General features: G+C 34.0%; 4 protein-coding genes across 4 annotated transcripts; 2 read left to right on the forward strand and 2 right to left on the reverse strand.

The window, feature by feature from the left end:
* Positions 1 to 4,817: 4,817 nt before the first annotated feature.
* On the reverse strand, positions 4,818 to 6,323 carry LOAG_06776 (hypothetical protein). Its single transcript, XM_020447242.1, has 3 exons — positions 6,122 to 6,323; positions 5,393 to 5,479; positions 4,818 to 4,973 (listed from the first exon to the last, which is right to left on the reverse strand). Exons 1-3 carry the CDS (start codon positions 6,275 to 6,277, stop codon positions 4,899 to 4,901), a joined length of 318 nt encoding a protein of 105 aa, XP_020302507.1. The 5' UTR covers positions 6,278 to 6,323; the 3' UTR covers positions 4,818 to 4,898.
* Positions 6,324 to 6,922: 599 nt separating this feature from the next.
* On the forward strand, positions 6,923 to 8,748 carry LOAG_06777 (hypothetical protein). Its single transcript, XM_003142311.2, has 3 exons — positions 6,923 to 7,209; positions 7,456 to 7,577; positions 8,058 to 8,748. Exons 1-3 carry the CDS (start codon positions 7,101 to 7,103, stop codon positions 8,208 to 8,210), a joined length of 384 nt encoding a protein of 127 aa, XP_003142359.1. The 5' UTR covers positions 6,923 to 7,100; the 3' UTR covers positions 8,211 to 8,748.
* Positions 8,749 to 9,342: 594 nt separating this feature from the next.
* On the forward strand, positions 9,343 to 13,276 carry LOAG_06778 (hypothetical protein; the record flags this gene model as incomplete). Its single annotated transcript, XM_003142312.1, has 11 exons — positions 9,343 to 9,413; positions 9,796 to 9,909; positions 10,209 to 10,300; positions 10,417 to 10,472; positions 10,657 to 10,750; positions 11,116 to 11,180; positions 11,584 to 11,740; positions 11,813 to 11,914; positions 12,176 to 12,366; positions 12,562 to 12,706; positions 13,113 to 13,276. The coding sequence occupies 11 exons, from the start codon at positions 9,343 to 9,345 to the stop codon at positions 13,274 to 13,276; spliced, it is 1,251 nt and encodes a 416-aa protein (XP_003142360.1).
* Positions 13,277 to 14,908: 1,632 nt separating this feature from the next.
* LOAG_06780 (hypothetical protein) lies at positions 14,909 to 16,108 on the reverse strand (the record flags this gene model as incomplete). The annotated part of the gene is made up of 5 exons (XM_003142313.2): positions 14,909 to 15,166; positions 15,240 to 15,322; positions 15,486 to 15,548; positions 15,645 to 15,784; positions 16,048 to 16,108. The coding sequence occupies 5 exons, from the start codon at positions 16,106 to 16,108 to the stop codon at positions 15,028 to 15,030; spliced, it is 486 nt and encodes a 161-aa protein (XP_003142361.1). The 3' UTR covers positions 14,909 to 15,027.
* Positions 16,109 to 16,629: the final 521 nt, after the last annotated feature.

Below are 16,629 nucleotides of genomic sequence, written 5' to 3' on the forward strand. Positions count from 1 at the left end.
AGAGGAGGGGGGAGGGGGAGGGGGGGGGCAAGAGAGATCTAGAATGACAGTTCCATACTTGCTCTTCTGGTCATTTCCACTTCCCTCCCCTCATCAGGACCGCGCGCTTGCCTCCATTTATTGATATTGCCCTTCATGATGTTCCGTACATAATGTATATTTGGTTATCTATCAAGCTGAAATATCTGTCATTGTCACTTGCGGTGATTTCCCTGTCTCACTTTCACTTCCACTTCTTTCTTAACATATATTTCGTTAAGAAAAAAAAAATGAACAAATTTGGGAAATTTTAGTTTATCCCCGACCTTCTGACTTTTTACCGTTTACACTGAAGTTTGTTGTGTAGTAGGATAAAGCTCAGCTGCAAGTTATTTCCGTTTTCTTCCTGTTGTTTCCATATCTCTTTCCTTAGAAATCTTACATACTGGTAACGGGGTAGTCCTGGATCAGATTTGCAAATGCTACGATAGAAGGTAGATTTTGAACAGAAGCTTTTGGTAAGAGTTATTCAGTTAAAAAAGTAGTGGAAAGGATAAAAGTAATAAAGATATGCTAGAATGGACCAATAAGAATACTGGATACGGTGACCGTAATTGGTCTATTTGGTGTGCACTTGAAGTCTTGCTTGATAATTGACCAATGTTCTCCAGTCCTAGACGTGTGAAATATTGAGAGATTAAATTAAATTGAATCAGTGAGGTTTATTTGGGAAAGGGTTGTGCAAGATAATGAAACAAAGGTTTATTTAATAGGAAACAATATTTAAACGGTAAGATTTTAGTACTATATATCAGGTTACCAATTTTTGCCATTAATTTAATCGATGGAAATAGAATCAGGAATTCAGGATGTTTTTGAATAAATTTCATTCAAATAGCGAGGAATGATAACTGTTTTAACTTATATTTTTCCCTCTCGGTGATTTTTTGTTCAATTTTTCTTTTTTTTCTTAAATGTTTTTAGGGAAATGATTTTCGATAATGTTCCTTCCTGGGTCGATTTCATTATAGATGGAATTCAACAGGAAAAGTTAAAAACGCGTAGATATCTCTCATTACCTGTTTACTCCTTTCACACAATAATTTTAGCGTATACCTTCGCTTTTAAAATGTTTTAAAATTTATGAATAGAAATTTTGAATTAGTTCTATGTCAGATACCAAGTATAAATTGCATAAGTTATGTGGATGGAAATAATACCCAAAATGTATATAATATGTTGATTTTAACCTAGTTGTTATGATACCATAGATCCGTTTGTTGGACAGGGTTGGCAAATTGGAGCAAATGTGTATGTGTATGTATGTGTGTATGTGTATGTGTGTATGTGTATGTGTGTATGTGTATGTGTGTATGTGTATATATGTGTGTGTATGTGTGTGTATGTATGTTTGTGTAGTTTACCCGCTGAAATAGGCCGACAAATCCATATGCTCCACTGAAGAGTATTTGTTCAATCCCTTTCCCCCCAATAGGTAAGAAATAGAGGGAAGGTGGAGGGTCAAAGGTCAACGCAGATGCTCTCAATATTCCTTCCTTTTTACTTATATGGACAGTTTCGAAGGTGACAGTAGCACCGACATGTCCGAGATATCTGAGATGACTCTTGAATTGGTTTATCTATTATTCCTCGGATAATGCTACCCCTCAAAATATCCGTAACCTTTCTGGTCGTTTGCATGACAAATCCTTATAACTTATATCACGAAAAAGATTGTGGTAATGCTTCCATTCCATTCAATCGGTGGATTGAAAATGTCGTAATTCCTTGCAAAGGACGTCTCGCTTTCACCGGTGACCTTGGTTTGTTATGTTTAAGTACTAAGGCACGCGGTGAATGCCAAACGTTCTATTGCTGTATCATGTTGTCGCAGATAATTTTCCCGATTCCATATATCCGATCATCATTTCCAACAAATCTTGATTGTCCTAGAAGAGGTTTGCTTTATTTTTTTTAATTTTTAAACCATTTCGACTGTATGACAAATGATAAATGATATTGTTGAAAGGAAAGAGACAAAGGAAAGATGACCCTTATCATTGCTTCCGTCGGTTTTCCAGAGAAATGGGTAAAAAGTGTTTAATAATTGAATGCTGAAATCTAAAATCTGAAATGCTCATTAGCAAGCATAGTTTAGCTCAGAAGGAAAGATCCCCAATAATAATAAATAATTTAGTCCAAAAAAAGGAAATATTGGAGAGAGGATGTATATTTTAATTTCAAAGGGGACAAAAATATTATTGTAGCTTTGTCCATCATAAATGTTGTATTAAAAGGCAGCAAAAATTTAAATGTACTTTTGAGATTAACATTTAAGCGGAAAAGTTTACGCAAAGAAACTTACGGAGAGACAAAAATTTCTACGTAACATTACGCAACGTATTTTCCGTTTTCTTTTTTTTTTTTTTGTTCTTTCACACAAAATGTGTGACTTCTCATTAAATGAAGCAACATTTAATAGTAACTCATTATGATCTGATATACGCTTTCGATCAATGAATTTAATTTCATGTATCAAATATTTTGCATTTCTTGCATACTATCCAACTGAACTTGCTTGTCGCAATTTCGGCATATTTATTGAAAATTTCTAACACCTACCAATTTTCCTATAGGTTAGTAATGTTTGTTTTTTCTTTCCAATATTTATAATTTGGAACATATCAGATCGAATCAAGGAATTCATTTTTCTTTTGTATCAACATTTTGTCAACAATGTAAGTGTATTCAGGATAAAACATTCAGTAGGTAAATGAAAAAGCTTAAGTACTATACTTAAGTTTATAGTATTTATACTTAAGTTTATAGTGCATAATTTAAGTACTGTAAACATAAAAAAGAGAAAAAATTGGCTTTCAAAATTTACCGAGTAAATAGGAAGAGAAAAAAAATCCACCTGATGAATTTAAGTGCTGTTACATATCTTGAAGTAATTAATGGGGAGGATTGCAAATTAAATTAAATACTAAAAAGCGAAAAAAAAAGTTGTGACATTTTAAAACATGACAAGTTCAAACCTTTGAATGAATGATCAGCAGTAATTGAAATAATGAAACTACTGTTAATTTCATTGCGTACAAGTTATTGATGACAAATTTATGAAAAGTTTAAAATAATACCATCATTTTAAATCTGAAAATTTGAATATTTTCCCATTCTTTAAACCCACTTTTCCAGAATTATTATTTCATTCCAAATTTCAGGTAAAAACTTGATACTTTCTTTGGTTTTTTGTTCCTTAAGTGTGTTGGGACAATATATAAATAAGTAAGCGGCTTATACATACTTTGCATCAGAACGTTACAGTAGTATTTCTTTTTTTTTTGTCTTGAAGTGTTTATATCATGAATAAATTATCTTCAACTGATTATTCACTGGTAATAGACTTTAAATTTCACTAAAATATGGAAGATAAATTGCAAAGTAAAATCGGCAAAATATAAAAACTTTCCAATTTCCTATCTAATTTAATGTTGCCGTAAAGTTTTACATCGAAAACAATCATTTAATTACACATTGAAAAGTCTTTGCAAACCCCTCTATATTTCAATTAGTTTAATTATTCCATTCTTGAATTGCTTAAATGAGTGCAACTTTTAAATTGAACTGAAAATGCGAGCAAAATTTTGCATTGCAGTGGTGGATGTGCAAAAAGAATCTATTCCTTCAAAGTATGAGAATTTTCTCAGTAAAAAAAAGTAAGATATGAGTTACACACATCCGCACATATACAGATATGCGCACACACATACAAACACACACACACACACACACGCACGCACACGCGCACGCACACATACACACACATGCACACACATACACACGCATACACGCACATACTAAATGTCTCGGTAAATAGTAGTGAAGATAAACAATGATATGTATGGTTACAGGAATAATAAGAATCAAGAAAATGAAGATATCTGATTGATCCTTAAACATTTGCTGATTGTCGAAGTATGAAATGCACGATTGTTATAGCCAAAAAGCGATATGATGACATATGTGATCCAGACTGAATGACCACATAATCTAGCCATCTCAGAAATCAATAATTGTCAAGTGTAAATGCGTATCTCATCACTGTGACACGCATAAAGTATAGTCAGAAATTGAATTGAAATTTCCCGAAGTGTCCAGCTGTTTTCATCAATGTCATTCACAAAATTTACTGAAAAATTAAAATTTTGGAGAGGATTTAAGAAATGCTTGCAAAATGACAAGCGAAGGATGAAGTTTCAACCGATGTTTTAAGTGATAATTACGCAGAACTGCATCGCGAAATTAATTGAAGCTTCGAGGGATGCGACCCGCCATTTTTCGATGATCTCAACATATTTTTCAGTTTTGCAGGCAGTAAAAGCATGTATCAAGGTAGGATTTCATGTTGTCCTCTTCTTCCTTTACCAAATAACTGCTGTTGAAAAAGAATCTCAGAGGCTTGCAAGATATCGATTACACTTACAGGCACTAATGAGAGACTGCCAAATGTTTGTGTTTTAACTTTAAAAGATAATAACATATTATGGTGAGGAGAAAATTTGAAAAAATGAGGAAAAAGTTAAAAGTCTATAAGTAAAACGTATCCCATTTCCCATGGAATCTAGAAGATCAGTTTTTTGTATCCATAGCGACAGATATAAAGCTACTAAGTCTTGGTGTCAGCACTTGAAAATATAAATTCCATGCGGGTTAAACAAAGTTAATGTGAGCTAAACACTGGAACTGTTTTACTGATATATGTCAATCAATTTGCTCCCCCTAATTTTAGACTGGGAAAGATTTTTCAAATATCTTGTAAAACAATTCAGCTAAAAATCACTATTTACTCCTGCGGAAAAAAAAAAAAACACGCAAACAGTCCAATATACATCAGGGAAAAAAAGCTACATCAGATCCTACGGTTTTGCTTTTCTCTCTTCGTCAGGCTTCTTATTTGATGGCTGAGGCATTCGCTTTGATATCACTTCTGCCTAAAAATTATTTTGCACATTACATCAATCAGGTCAAAAGCTGAACCACTAAATTGTTCTGTATAACCCCTGCGCCAAGTAGGCTGTTTAGTCATCGCATACGCTGCGAAAATAATGAAGGCAACACTCACTAGTATAACCTCCATTACGGCAGTTTTTGCAAAAATTCATTCCGCCTTCGAATAGAACTTTTCAAAAACTTTAGCTGGCTGGCATCACCTTACTCTTACTTATTACGTCTTCTGACACCAGAAAGAATAGAATAAGTGACAGCTAGCAAAGTAACTCTAGAAAACAAATTCTCGACAAAGCTCAGCATGCAGCTGTACCATTACCAGGATAGTGATTACAATGAGTATCCGAACAGTTATGACTATCCAATCATCATGCACTATAACCTACAGGAACAAAACTGATACCTCTATATCACAGTAAGAATATTTTTGGAAGTTAAAATAATCGGAACATTTGTATTCCTCCGGATTCACTTTCTTCTTCATTCCAATCTAAAACAAAATTCGAATAAAGAATGATTTATATTAGTGCGACAGAAGAGACCTTTAGCTTGTTGACGGTTGGATCTTTTTAGATCCAGTCGTCCAGAAATAATTTTCTTGAGAATTCTGATCAAATAACTTAATTCTGAAATTCTTTCAGGGAACAGAAGAACAACTTCAGGATATTTCCTTATTTAATCGTTTGCTCGAGAAAAATTATGCTTATTTTACAAGCTTATAACATCCTCATCCTATCTTTTTAAATGACATCTTCGCCACCTGGTGTCATTACTGCAATTGCAAAATGAAAAATACAAAGCTTTTCAATATCTTAGAATATGAATGCCGCAGCATAATAAATTTTGAAGATATTCCAATATCGTTCAAATTTCCCTTTAAATAGCAACAGCACTGCCGTGATAATCAGCCATTTTATTCATTTACTTGGAACCGAGGAGCCTACTCTACTTTTGAATCAATGCATATTAAGTATTTGGTGCTAATTTCAAATTCCATTTTTCCCAATATTTAGCCTTTTTTTTTAATTAAGCAGAAATTTTATTCATATCAGACAAAACTTTGACTGAAATCAATAAAAATATGTGACTCTATCACACAAAAGCTTTAATTAAACTAAACAGAAAGCGCAACCTCTTTCATCTTCTCCGCATGTTCTATCCCAGTGGAATACAACGTTCTTATTAAGTTACTTATGGTTAACGTACGTGAACGTAGCTGTATGCCGATCGACCAAACAGATTCCAACATAGCCTGTAATAGCAATGAGTACCAAACAACCACAAACATCAAGTAAACTCAGAACGACCGAACACCACACCGCGAACTTGAACACCTTCATCTTCAAGTAGTTTGAAAACAACGGGCCACAAAATTGGCCGTTAAAATTCTTTTCCAATTATTGACTAGTTGCTATTGAAGTTGTTGGGCGACCCGTGCGTAGTGGTTTTGTCAGACGCTTAGTTGATATTATTACTGACGCAGTATACGGGGATATGGACAAGGTCGAGAAATAGCAGATGCAGAGTTTATAAATGGGGAAAAACTCGGAAGAATGAGAGGAAAGCAGGAAGTATTATGACTTTCAAGATGATGGAATAATTTCTGAGTATCATACTGTCCCATTGTTATCATGTTTGAAAGTAGGAAAGCAGTGTGGAATGAGAAGAAATATTAGAGACTGATGGAAAACTTAAAGATGTTGCCAAAATAAGGCAGCAGATATTAAGAGAATTTCACTTGTGATATTTCTGTAAGATTGCTATTTTCGTCGTGGTTTTCCTAGGTTCATACATAGTAAGCATATGTTTGGCAAGATTGTAGGATACATCACAAATTGGGGCTTTAAATTTCAAAGAAACAATCTTTCTCCTCATTCAAATTCCTTCGGAAATAAGACGAATAACTTTAGGATAATTATTTCCATCAATTAATGGATAAAAACACTTCTACTCTTTCATTTCTTTCCAATTTGCATGGGTTTTGCCAGATGTAATGTCTGTTTAATGTTCGGTTTCTTCTTTTTTTCTTTTAGCAAGAAATCTTATGGTGTATTTCGGAGTGGATTGGTCGAAATTCGTGGATTAACAATAATCATACGATAGATACTAGGATGGGTCGTTATTTCCTGGAACATCTGGGTGGTCGTCGAATTTTTTCGTGTGATAGCTGTAAAGCTTTTCTGACAAATGAGGATGAACTGATCTCGAAACATTTCACTGGTAAAAAGTTGAACATGGAGTACCCCATAATCTTAGCATGAAGTACGAAGTAGTACGTGAACGTTGCTTTAATCGTCATCGATCAGCGATAAGGTTATCTGTCACAGGGTTGTCTTGTAGCTAGTGTAGAAAAATTAAGATATGCCTGTGTATTGTTCATAAATGTAGTGAAGGTTTTTTTTGTTTAAATTCCAAGTTGTGGACTAGTAGAGTAGTCTTTTATTTTATAATTTAGGGGCTTTTCAGGATCAACGGGCCCAGCTTTTCTTTTTGACCGTGTCGTCAACATTGAATATTCGGAGATGCAGTTGCGAACGATGATTACCGGTCGACACATTGTTCGAGACGTCATTTGTAAGCGGTGTAAGGTATGATGGCTCATATGCTTTGTTCAAGGGGTTTTGTACATTATGGAATATTAGGGAATAGAATTGGAAGACTGGGAAGAATGTCCGAAAATCGAGGAAGTATTGACTTCTAGAAGGATTTATTTATGGTGTACTGACAGAAAAATTGCTACCACATCAAATTCCGCATTTTTTTTCTAAGAAGATTTAGTAGAAATTTGCAAGTGTACCAGTGAAACAATGTTGATTTTTTTCCGGTATCTTTGGAAGTATGAGATAAAACACAGCTGGATGCGAAGTAGTAGCAATATAAGAGAAGTATTAAATAAGTGAAATAGAAGTACAAGGTAAGGTAGGACAGAATACGGTATGGGTACAATGATTGCCTCTCTGTTACAAGAATTTGCATATAATACAGTAAAACTGCACAAAATCACATTTTAAAAAAAGAAATTGAGTTCAAAAGAATCACGCTGAAAAGGTCATTTGCATATTTTTCAGACAAAACTTGGTTGGATGTACGAGTATGCAATGAATGAGCCTCAAAAGTACAAGGAATCTAAAGTTATTCTAGAAAGAGCGCTGATCGAGATGAGTGAAGGCATCGATAATCCTGTTGACGATGGAAGAGAGCCACGACAACGGTATACCTAATATCTGTTAGTGTTTTCACCCAAATTTCTGATCGAGAGAATACAATATGTTGCGATGTATATGCATTCTCTGCGATTTTGTAATTTACATATGTACAGCCTTGTATATATGTTCGACAGAGTGGTTCCCCGAATCCAATATTGTCTTTTGCTTGCATTCTGAATGATTTTTTGGAACTGCGCTCAACTTCTAATGTTTCCATGGATGACTAAGAAGTACTGGCCTAGTGATTTGAAATTAAAGAGTTCTCGTGGAAATTCAACATTATGGAGTTTATTTACTATTGAACATTCTGGTTTCAGTATGAATATTTCTTACAGTTGTCTTTATAATGTTAATGATCGTTCTATACCACTATATTGCCGTTGTATTTTCTTTTCTTTAGGACAGGAATTCAGGTTTTCATAATATTTGGGAAGCTGTGAAAGGTGGGGGCCTACCTGTAAAGTTTGAATTTTGCAGATTTCTTCAAGTTTGAACCGATTAACATTTTTTTGGAACAAATGGTATTCCATGCTATATGAATCTTTTATTGGTGTGCATCAAATTCGATAAAATTATGGATTTTGTTGCAGAAGTTTTGATATCCAATTAGATTTCATAGTCTAAGGCATTGCCTTTACTATTACTAGTTGTTTCTGGATGTTTGTAAATGATGGCTTGCAGGAATTTTGGAAACTAAAAGGTCGTAAAGGACCAATGAACAGTTCTCATGTAATTATAATTTTACGGTTTCAGAGATATGTTTGGACACACTCCATCTTTGTCAAATTGCTTGTTGACATTGGTTTGCCACCATATTTCAAAATCTCGGCTAGCAAACGAGCACTGGAACATGAGCAGCACTTATCGAAACAGGTTCAACACCACAGAATGAAAATTGCGGTCAGATCGATAGTGGTGTAATGATGATTGGGAAGTGGAATGGGTTCATCTCTATGTTAGTGAAATGTAACAATGAAGGGCAGCTGTTGTTAGGAACTCTGACAATTCCGGGCGAATTAAATCTCAAGATGGAATTCAGACTTATTTGAAAGTGCGTGTTGCGCAAGAATGTCTTTCATGTATTGGTATCAATAACGTTACATTTTTATAGATTATATATTGTTGATTACTTTGGGCTGTACTAATCATGACGATACTACCTAACAAACCGAAGAAACTGACAAAAAGTACCGAGCGACATGGTTCGCAGCAAGCAGGGTTAGTCTTCTCATTCAAAATCCGTAGCATCTTTTTTTTTATTCTGCAGAAAAACATGAATTTTCATGCAAATTAATTAGGTATATTCTCAAGATACTTTATAAAGCATTTGCGTTGTTCGGAGCTAGAGAAAATGTAGAAAGAACGTGATTTTTATATCACATTGCAGAGGTTTTTCAATACCCAGCCTTATATCCTCGTTGAAGGCTATGAGTAAGGCTTCCTAATTATTCCTAGCATCTTGCCTCCCGGTGTTTACATTTGCTTATTCAAAACGATTATTTTTTGGACAGACTAGATGGGTTTACTGTGTTGTGATAGATTTTGTTATTCGGTATAGAAAAGGTTTCCGAATATTTCTGAATCTTGAAGTGATTTTCAGCAATCGGACTTCTGCAATGCATTCACTTAGGCATTCAAATGCGAACAACAGCAACGAGGAAAAAAGGAAAACTAATACTCCCATCGCTAGCTCCAAAAGTTCACCACTTCCGAGGTTATTCACTTCTCATGTCTTTCATTCGAAATATATGGCGCAGACGGTTTCTTCTTGAAGACATTCTGGTATAACCATTGCACAGAGCCAGGGTCTTTCGTTTCCTGAAGAGAACGTTTCTGGATACAGAGAGTTAGACTTGATGAAATGAATATTTTATATCAATAGATTTCAACTATGAATGAATAAAACTTCTCTTTTCTTCAGTTTCTGTAACTCGTAAAAGTCACTGAAAATAAAAATACTGCGATGATGTATGGAGGGGTGCAGCTGATATAACGAAAATCAACATATTTCAGGACTGTGTCTAGTAAAACTAATCATTCTTTGGGTCCCTCTCCACCGGAAACTAATAAGCAACCAAGACAAAGCACTCCGGAAGAAAATCCAGGTAGCTGGAATGTCACTTCATTACAAAGTTTTGGTTTTAGTTTTATTTCGTCCTTGAAAAATTATTGAATTTTTTTTGCGGCTTTTTGTTTTTTCCTACTGTTTTTATCCTTACAGGTGTTCCAGCTATCAATTCTGATGATGAGGATGGTTCCGGTTTCAAAGATGATAATGTATGTCTCATGTTTCCTCTGTGTTCATCAAAGTCTTCATGAACTAACCTAGGATTCTTCTGTAGTGGTAGGCAGAGAATGGAGGTGATGGATTGTTAAAGAAAACCATCTTTTTTTTCCTTTAAGAAAAGTCTGAGCAAAGTGGTTCAGGTTAATGAATCTCTCTACTGTTATATTATTTCAGCTCGAAGCTTGGTTTGAAGAGCGTTTGCGTTGCGTACGAGGCCTTGTGATTAAGCCTGTTCGTGGTGATGGAGCATGTCTCTTCCGTGCTGTTGGTGAGCATAGAATCCTAAGATGTCTTTCTTCATGCCATATCTTTGTTTTGCTTTTCATTATTAAAAACAAATTTTTTAGGAGGAGTAAATTCAAAACAAATTCTGGAGTCATAAATAATGATAAGCATAGCTCATTTTCTGTGCTTCTTTGCACATCTCTTTCATCGCTGATGATAGCTAAAACTTCTAATTCAAAAATGCGTTGTTCCTTGAAGAGAACAATCCTCTATATTTTAAAGGAATATGACATCACTTTTAAAATAAACATGTGCACATCTTGCCGCTAAATTTTCTTCACAAGTGCCTTAGTTTTCTTTCCAAATTTAAGATTCACGTTCTTGGTTTGTTCAACTCTGTTTTTTCAGCTGATCAGATATATGGTGATGAAGAAATGCATGACGATGTGAGGCGGCTTTGTATGGATTATATGGTTAGTTGTATCTACACCACATAGTTTTTGAATGCTTTAGTTTGTCTTTCTTATCATTATCCAAAAATATCATAAACTGAAATTAGTCATCTAGTCTTTTAAGTTTATAGTTCTCGTGATGTAGATCCCTGACCTTGCATAGTCAGTAAGGAGCAGTGTTTTTCTTTGGAACTTTATAAATATATGAAATATGTCTTTTCATGCTTCATTGTAATCCATATGTTTTTATACCCTCATCTTATTTGAAGTGTTCAGCTTAGAAAGATTTGTGATCGTTCTTTAATTTATCTAGTGTATTTGGGAACTCTTTACTGCTTGGTTTTTAAGTCAACTCTCCTGAACCAAACTTCCTTTCCCCACTTAGTTGTCCAAAGTTTGTTTAAAACTTTCGGAAAACTTTCAGGAGAAGAATAGTGATCATTTCTCACAGTTCGTGACGGAAGATTTTCATGATTACATTGCACGGAAGCGACGTCGCGATGCTCATGGGAATCATGTCGAACTACAAGCGATTTCGGAAATATTTTCACGCCCAATCGAAATTTATGAGTATTGTACTGGTGTGTTTTTTTCATTTACTGATAGAATCTTATGTACTTTCTTCTCTTCACAGTATTAATGTCTATTTTCAGAGCCCCGAAATATCTCCAGCTCCCGCCTAGATGCCTCCCCGTCTGCAGAACCGAACCCACCCATTCGTCTTTCATATCATGGTGCAATTCACTATAATTCGGGTTAGTGATGACTTGTATTAACCATCAAAAATACATGGTTTTGTATTAACCACCAAAAATACATGGTTCTGTTACTATAGTTTAAGTCTTGTTTTATGGATATTAATTTCGTTAATTTCAGTTGGTTTGGTCAAAAACTGAAACAAACAGTACCATTGAAAAAAAATGCGAGTTCTTTCGGATATGCAGCCACTTTTTTGCTATTTAAATTATTGTTTTTAAGCTTCATTCCAGAATGAGATGCATTTAGCTGAATTTCAGTTATTGATCCAACTAAAGCGACAGTTGGAGTTGGTTTGGGATTGCCTGATTATTCACCTGGAGCAGCGGACAGAAGCCTTTTGCAAGAAGCGTTGCAGAAATCAGAAGTTCAAATGATCGAAGACGCCATGCTGCATGATAAAATTAAAATGACTGATTTTGAGCGTACAGAACAAGATATTAGCGAACAGGTGACTGTTGAAATTCCCGTTATTTCTGCCTTTCATGTTGATTCACAAAATTGTAGTATGATAAGTCGAAATAATTTGCCGAGTTTGACGAAGTCCTGAACGTCTTTTAAGAAGTCAACGATGGCCTATTTTCATGCATCCTTTTTTTTCGGTAGTATTTTTACTGAACTTAATCATTTTACAGTTTTATTTCAGATAGCTCGACAATCTTATTTGGATTATTTGAGAAGTATTAGTAAAACCGAAAACACTGAAATGAAAGGAACAGCATTTGCGGTTTCGGAACCGGGTTGCTCATATGCAAATATTCGGCTTCAGGAAGGCAGTGATGGTGCAATAGGTATCTTCTTTTGAATCAATTCTAGGTGATTGATTAGAGGATCTTGATTAGTTATTTTTATTACCATTCAAGTGCATGTACAGGAAATATATGATTGGTGCGACATGTGTGGTGTGTGGTAATTACCAGGAATAGGGGACCTAAAATCTCTATACCGATATGAATTAACATTTCAGTTATATCCGGAACTGTGCACCAAAATTCACATGATTATTGTAACAGTGTGCACATTGTGCACTGATTGCTATCAATCTTGAATTTTCAAAAGATACTGAACTTCCTTTATGCATTTTTCATCTGCGGCTTAACAGATAAAAATACAGAGAGGAAGATTTTGCCCAGGATTTCGTAACATTTTTATTTTGTATTTAAATAAATTTGGAGTTTTGAAATATTCGTTTAACAGGTGCTAACGAATGGTTTCATGCAGCAGGATCGGATGCGGAAGAAAATGCATTGTTGGCACAGGTAATGGCACTTTCGCAACAGGAATTTATGAATTCGTTAAAGAAGAAATCATCGAAAGGGCAGAATGATGCTGATCAAGCTGGTTCTAGCAAGTCTTCGTAGGATTTGGTGAGTAAATTTTGATTTGTTCCACGCTTTTTTGGTTATCTGTAACTGCTTTCATCGTGTGGATGATGTCAGGGAATTTCAGGATGGCCGTTCCTCATTCGATTTAAATTATTCTCACGTTCTTATTTTTTTTATGATTAATTTTTGTTCATATCTCTGAAATTCACGCTTCACATGTATTTCTGAATGTTTGCGTTCTCAAAAAATCTTGGATTAATTCTTAAAGTTTCTTTCAATTTCTTGCACCTTATTTTATATTCACAACGTCTAAATTTCTTTTCCCGAAGCTGGCCGTCATTCATTAGGCATTAATGAATTATGTCAATTTATGTGGTATTTCATTAGTCTTTCATTTTAGAATTCACTATTTAAGAATGAGAAACAAAGTGCTTGGATGTTTTTATTTTAGTTTTTTATTTCCTGCAGCAATTGTAATTAATTAGGCTTCTTTTATCTAGCCTAGAAAATTATTATTCGACTGGTTTGGTGGATTTGTTGTAGTCCTTTCATTTAGTTATGGTAATGTTATTGTTTTGGGTGAGTATACTGCATCTGTTTTTCGATATTTTAATACTTAGGAATTGAAAGATGTACGAAAATGTGTTTCCTTTTCTATTAACTTCACTTTCTTATACATAATCTTTAATATCAAAATGCCAGTACTCTCCAGACGTTCAATTCATTCAATGCTTATAAATACCTTTCCATACAGAAGATACAAAGTACTAGCCTTCCGAAGGTGATTAGGAGAAGTTAAGGATTAAATAGCAGACATAAAATATATTGAATAAATTTCTAAAGGTCATTCGTTGCAGTTAATAGGGCATCAAATAGTTGGGCATCTTTTTATTCCGACCAAATATAATCCAAATTTTAGATTCATCTAGTGTTCAACGAGTGACAGTGATGTATGTATCGCTGTATATATTGTTGAAATTTTTGGTTATTCGTTTAGAAAATTCTTCAGAGTTTAGTGTCAGTGTCGTAAGTTTCCTTAACCAGTCATTATGTTTTCTTCACAAAGCTTCGTTGTACAAATTATGTTTGCTGGAAAATGTTCTGATTTTGTTTTGGTTGTAGATCCAGTGGTTGGAAGTTCTCGCCATTTTTTATTGATCGATTCGATCTATTTTTAGGTGAACATAATTTGATTCATTTATATCTGGATAAAAGTTCCAAAAAAATTCGTCCACTTCCCTACAAAACAAGCGGCAAATTTTAAATCAGCATTTCAAAAGTTGCAGTTTATTCCGTCTTGGTTACTCAACTAGCACCGAAAACCCTATTTGCAGATGAGATATTGATTTGATAGCTGGTTCAATGGATTTTTTGGTAAGTTGATGTTTTCATATGCGATCGCAGCACCATGAGATAACGGCCAAAAGATTCTAGGAATTATATGAGCCTTCTTATTGGCTGTTTCTATGGCTGTTTATAACACACAAAAAAGTAACTTTTCAATGTCTGGGCAACGATACTAAAATGTCATAGGCAACATGACATATTACTTGTCTCCAAATGCTCTTAACATACTAATGGCTTATTCAAACATAGATTATGGATTCTAGACAGATTTATTTTGTGGTTTATTTTTTTATGGGTTTATCATATAGAGAAAAATTTGACTTCAGCTTTATTTCTCATCGCCAACTTCCACAAAATACATAGCATTATGATCACCATGCGAATTCTGTTAGTACAATTCTATATGTTACATTCAACAGGGCGTATATTTTGAATTTGAACTAAGTTTTTCGTCGGCCCTGTAAAATTTTAAAAATTTCGCCATCCTTTGGGTACTTCTTGCGGAAGGGTTCGTTGAATTTGCATCCGAAATAAAATGTCGCCGTTGAATTCAAGCACCGATCAGACCTCCATATATACCTGTAAACATCTGTAATAGTCGTAGGAAGATAATACAAGGATATATTCAGTTCTTAAAGAAACAAAATATTACCAGTCGTTTCCACGCTCCACCAATTGATAATTATGGTACTGAAAACAAGAAGGATGAAATAGTTCGAATGCTGAATGAAAGACCTGTAAAAGACCTGTTTATTTTTATTTCGACACATGATTTCCAAATTCAAAAGCGTTATTTCTTTCAAAAAAGCGAAGAAATCATGGGCTTTAATTTGAGAAAAAAACAGAGAGAGTGAGAAAAAAAAAAAAGAGATTGTAGATTTCATAAACTATAACGTACCGTATGGGCATTGGGACAGAAAATATCGCAAAAAACACGGCTGATTGTTGCGTTGTATTTTTCCTTTAATTTGAACAATCATTTATTGTTATCCAAAATTTCGTGAAATTTTTTGATCAAAAAAGTATGATAGAACAAGATTTTTGCAAAATGTCATACCGTAAAACATCCAGCTTCTTTCGGTGCTGCTCGACCTGGTTCTTCATATTCCGTATCTTTCAACACTAAATGACATTTTGATGCTTCTTTGCCATTTTTTCTGGATAGATCTTTCGTTATGCATACCAATTTGCGAAATTCTGTATAAGAATTAATTCAATAATGAAGAAAAAAAAAATTAGAATCAAGATGATGGTTTTTTTTTTCGCAAAAAAAAAAAAAAAAAAACCAAGCCATATTTAGGTAAAAGTAAAATATAGCTGAACGAACAAAAAATCAAACATAATCATCGGATAATTGGGTTTGCTCGATTTTTTCGTTGTCTCTTATGGCCTTTAATCTCCAAAAAAGAAAAAAAAAAAAGGTCAAAACCTATACCTAAGTGATATGAAAATGAACTAACGTGGATGTGCTTCTGAAGCAATTAGAATTGAGAGGATAAGAAGAATTGTTGAAAATGACATATGGAAGTGATGAATACGACGTCTGATAATGAGAGATGTACTGATTGAATACCGTATCCGGAACTCCGTTACTGGCACTACCTTGTCACTAATTTTCTTAATAAATACTTGTTTTTTCTACTAATTCGTCTTGTTCATTTCATCTTTTCTTCTCAAATTTATCATTAATCGTTTACTCTGACTATTTAATCAATTTATACATTTCTCGTTGATCTCAATTATTTAAAAACTATCCCATCCTTTTCTTCTTTCATTCTCTTAAATTCTTATTTTTATTTTTGCCCATTTTTATTAAAAATAGCAGGTTTTTGCTTTCTTTTGCTCGCGTTTAAATTAATATCAATTAAAAATTTGAGAATTACCAGGAAATTATTATTGTTCATCAGTTTCACACTCCCAATGATTCTTTTTGTTTCTTAGGATAATTTCCAAAAATAAAAAATAAAAATAAAATAAAATTCCTACTGAAAAAAAAACTTAAACTATAAAGTTTTTCATTTTATAGCTAAAACTTTATTTTC

Source organism: Loa loa, assembly GCF_000183805.2.
Source record: "Loa loa unplaced genomic scaffold supercont3.608, whole genome shotgun sequence".
Taxonomy (NCBI): domain Eukaryota; kingdom Metazoa; phylum Nematoda; class Chromadorea; order Rhabditida; family Onchocercidae; genus Loa; species Loa loa.

Excerpts from the sequence above, each read along its gene's own strand:
- LOAG_06776 (XM_020447242.1), bottom strand. The coding sequence starts at position 6,277 with ATGTTTGTGGTTGTTTGGTACTCATTGCTATTACAGGCTATGTTGGAA. Across the intron at positions 5,480-6,121 it reads ATGCGGAGAAGATGAAAGAG|ATTGGAATGAAGAAGAAAGT; the intron begins GTTGCGCTTTCT and ends ATTTTGTTTTAG. Across the intron at positions 4,974-5,392 it reads ATTCTTACTGTGATATAGAG|GCAGAAGTGATATCAAAGCG; the intron begins GTATCAGTTTTG and ends AATAATTTTTAG.
- LOAG_06777 (XM_003142311.2), top strand. The coding sequence starts at position 7,101 with ATGGGTCGTTATTTCCTGGAACATCTGGGTGGTCGTCGAATTTTTTCG. Across the intron at positions 7,210-7,455 it reads GATCTCGAAACATTTCACTG|GATCAACGGGCCCAGCTTTT; the intron begins GTAAAAAGTTGA and ends GGGGCTTTTCAG. Across the intron at positions 7,578-8,057 it reads TCATTTGTAAGCGGTGTAAG|ACAAAACTTGGTTGGATGTA; the intron begins GTATGATGGCTC and ends CATATTTTTCAG.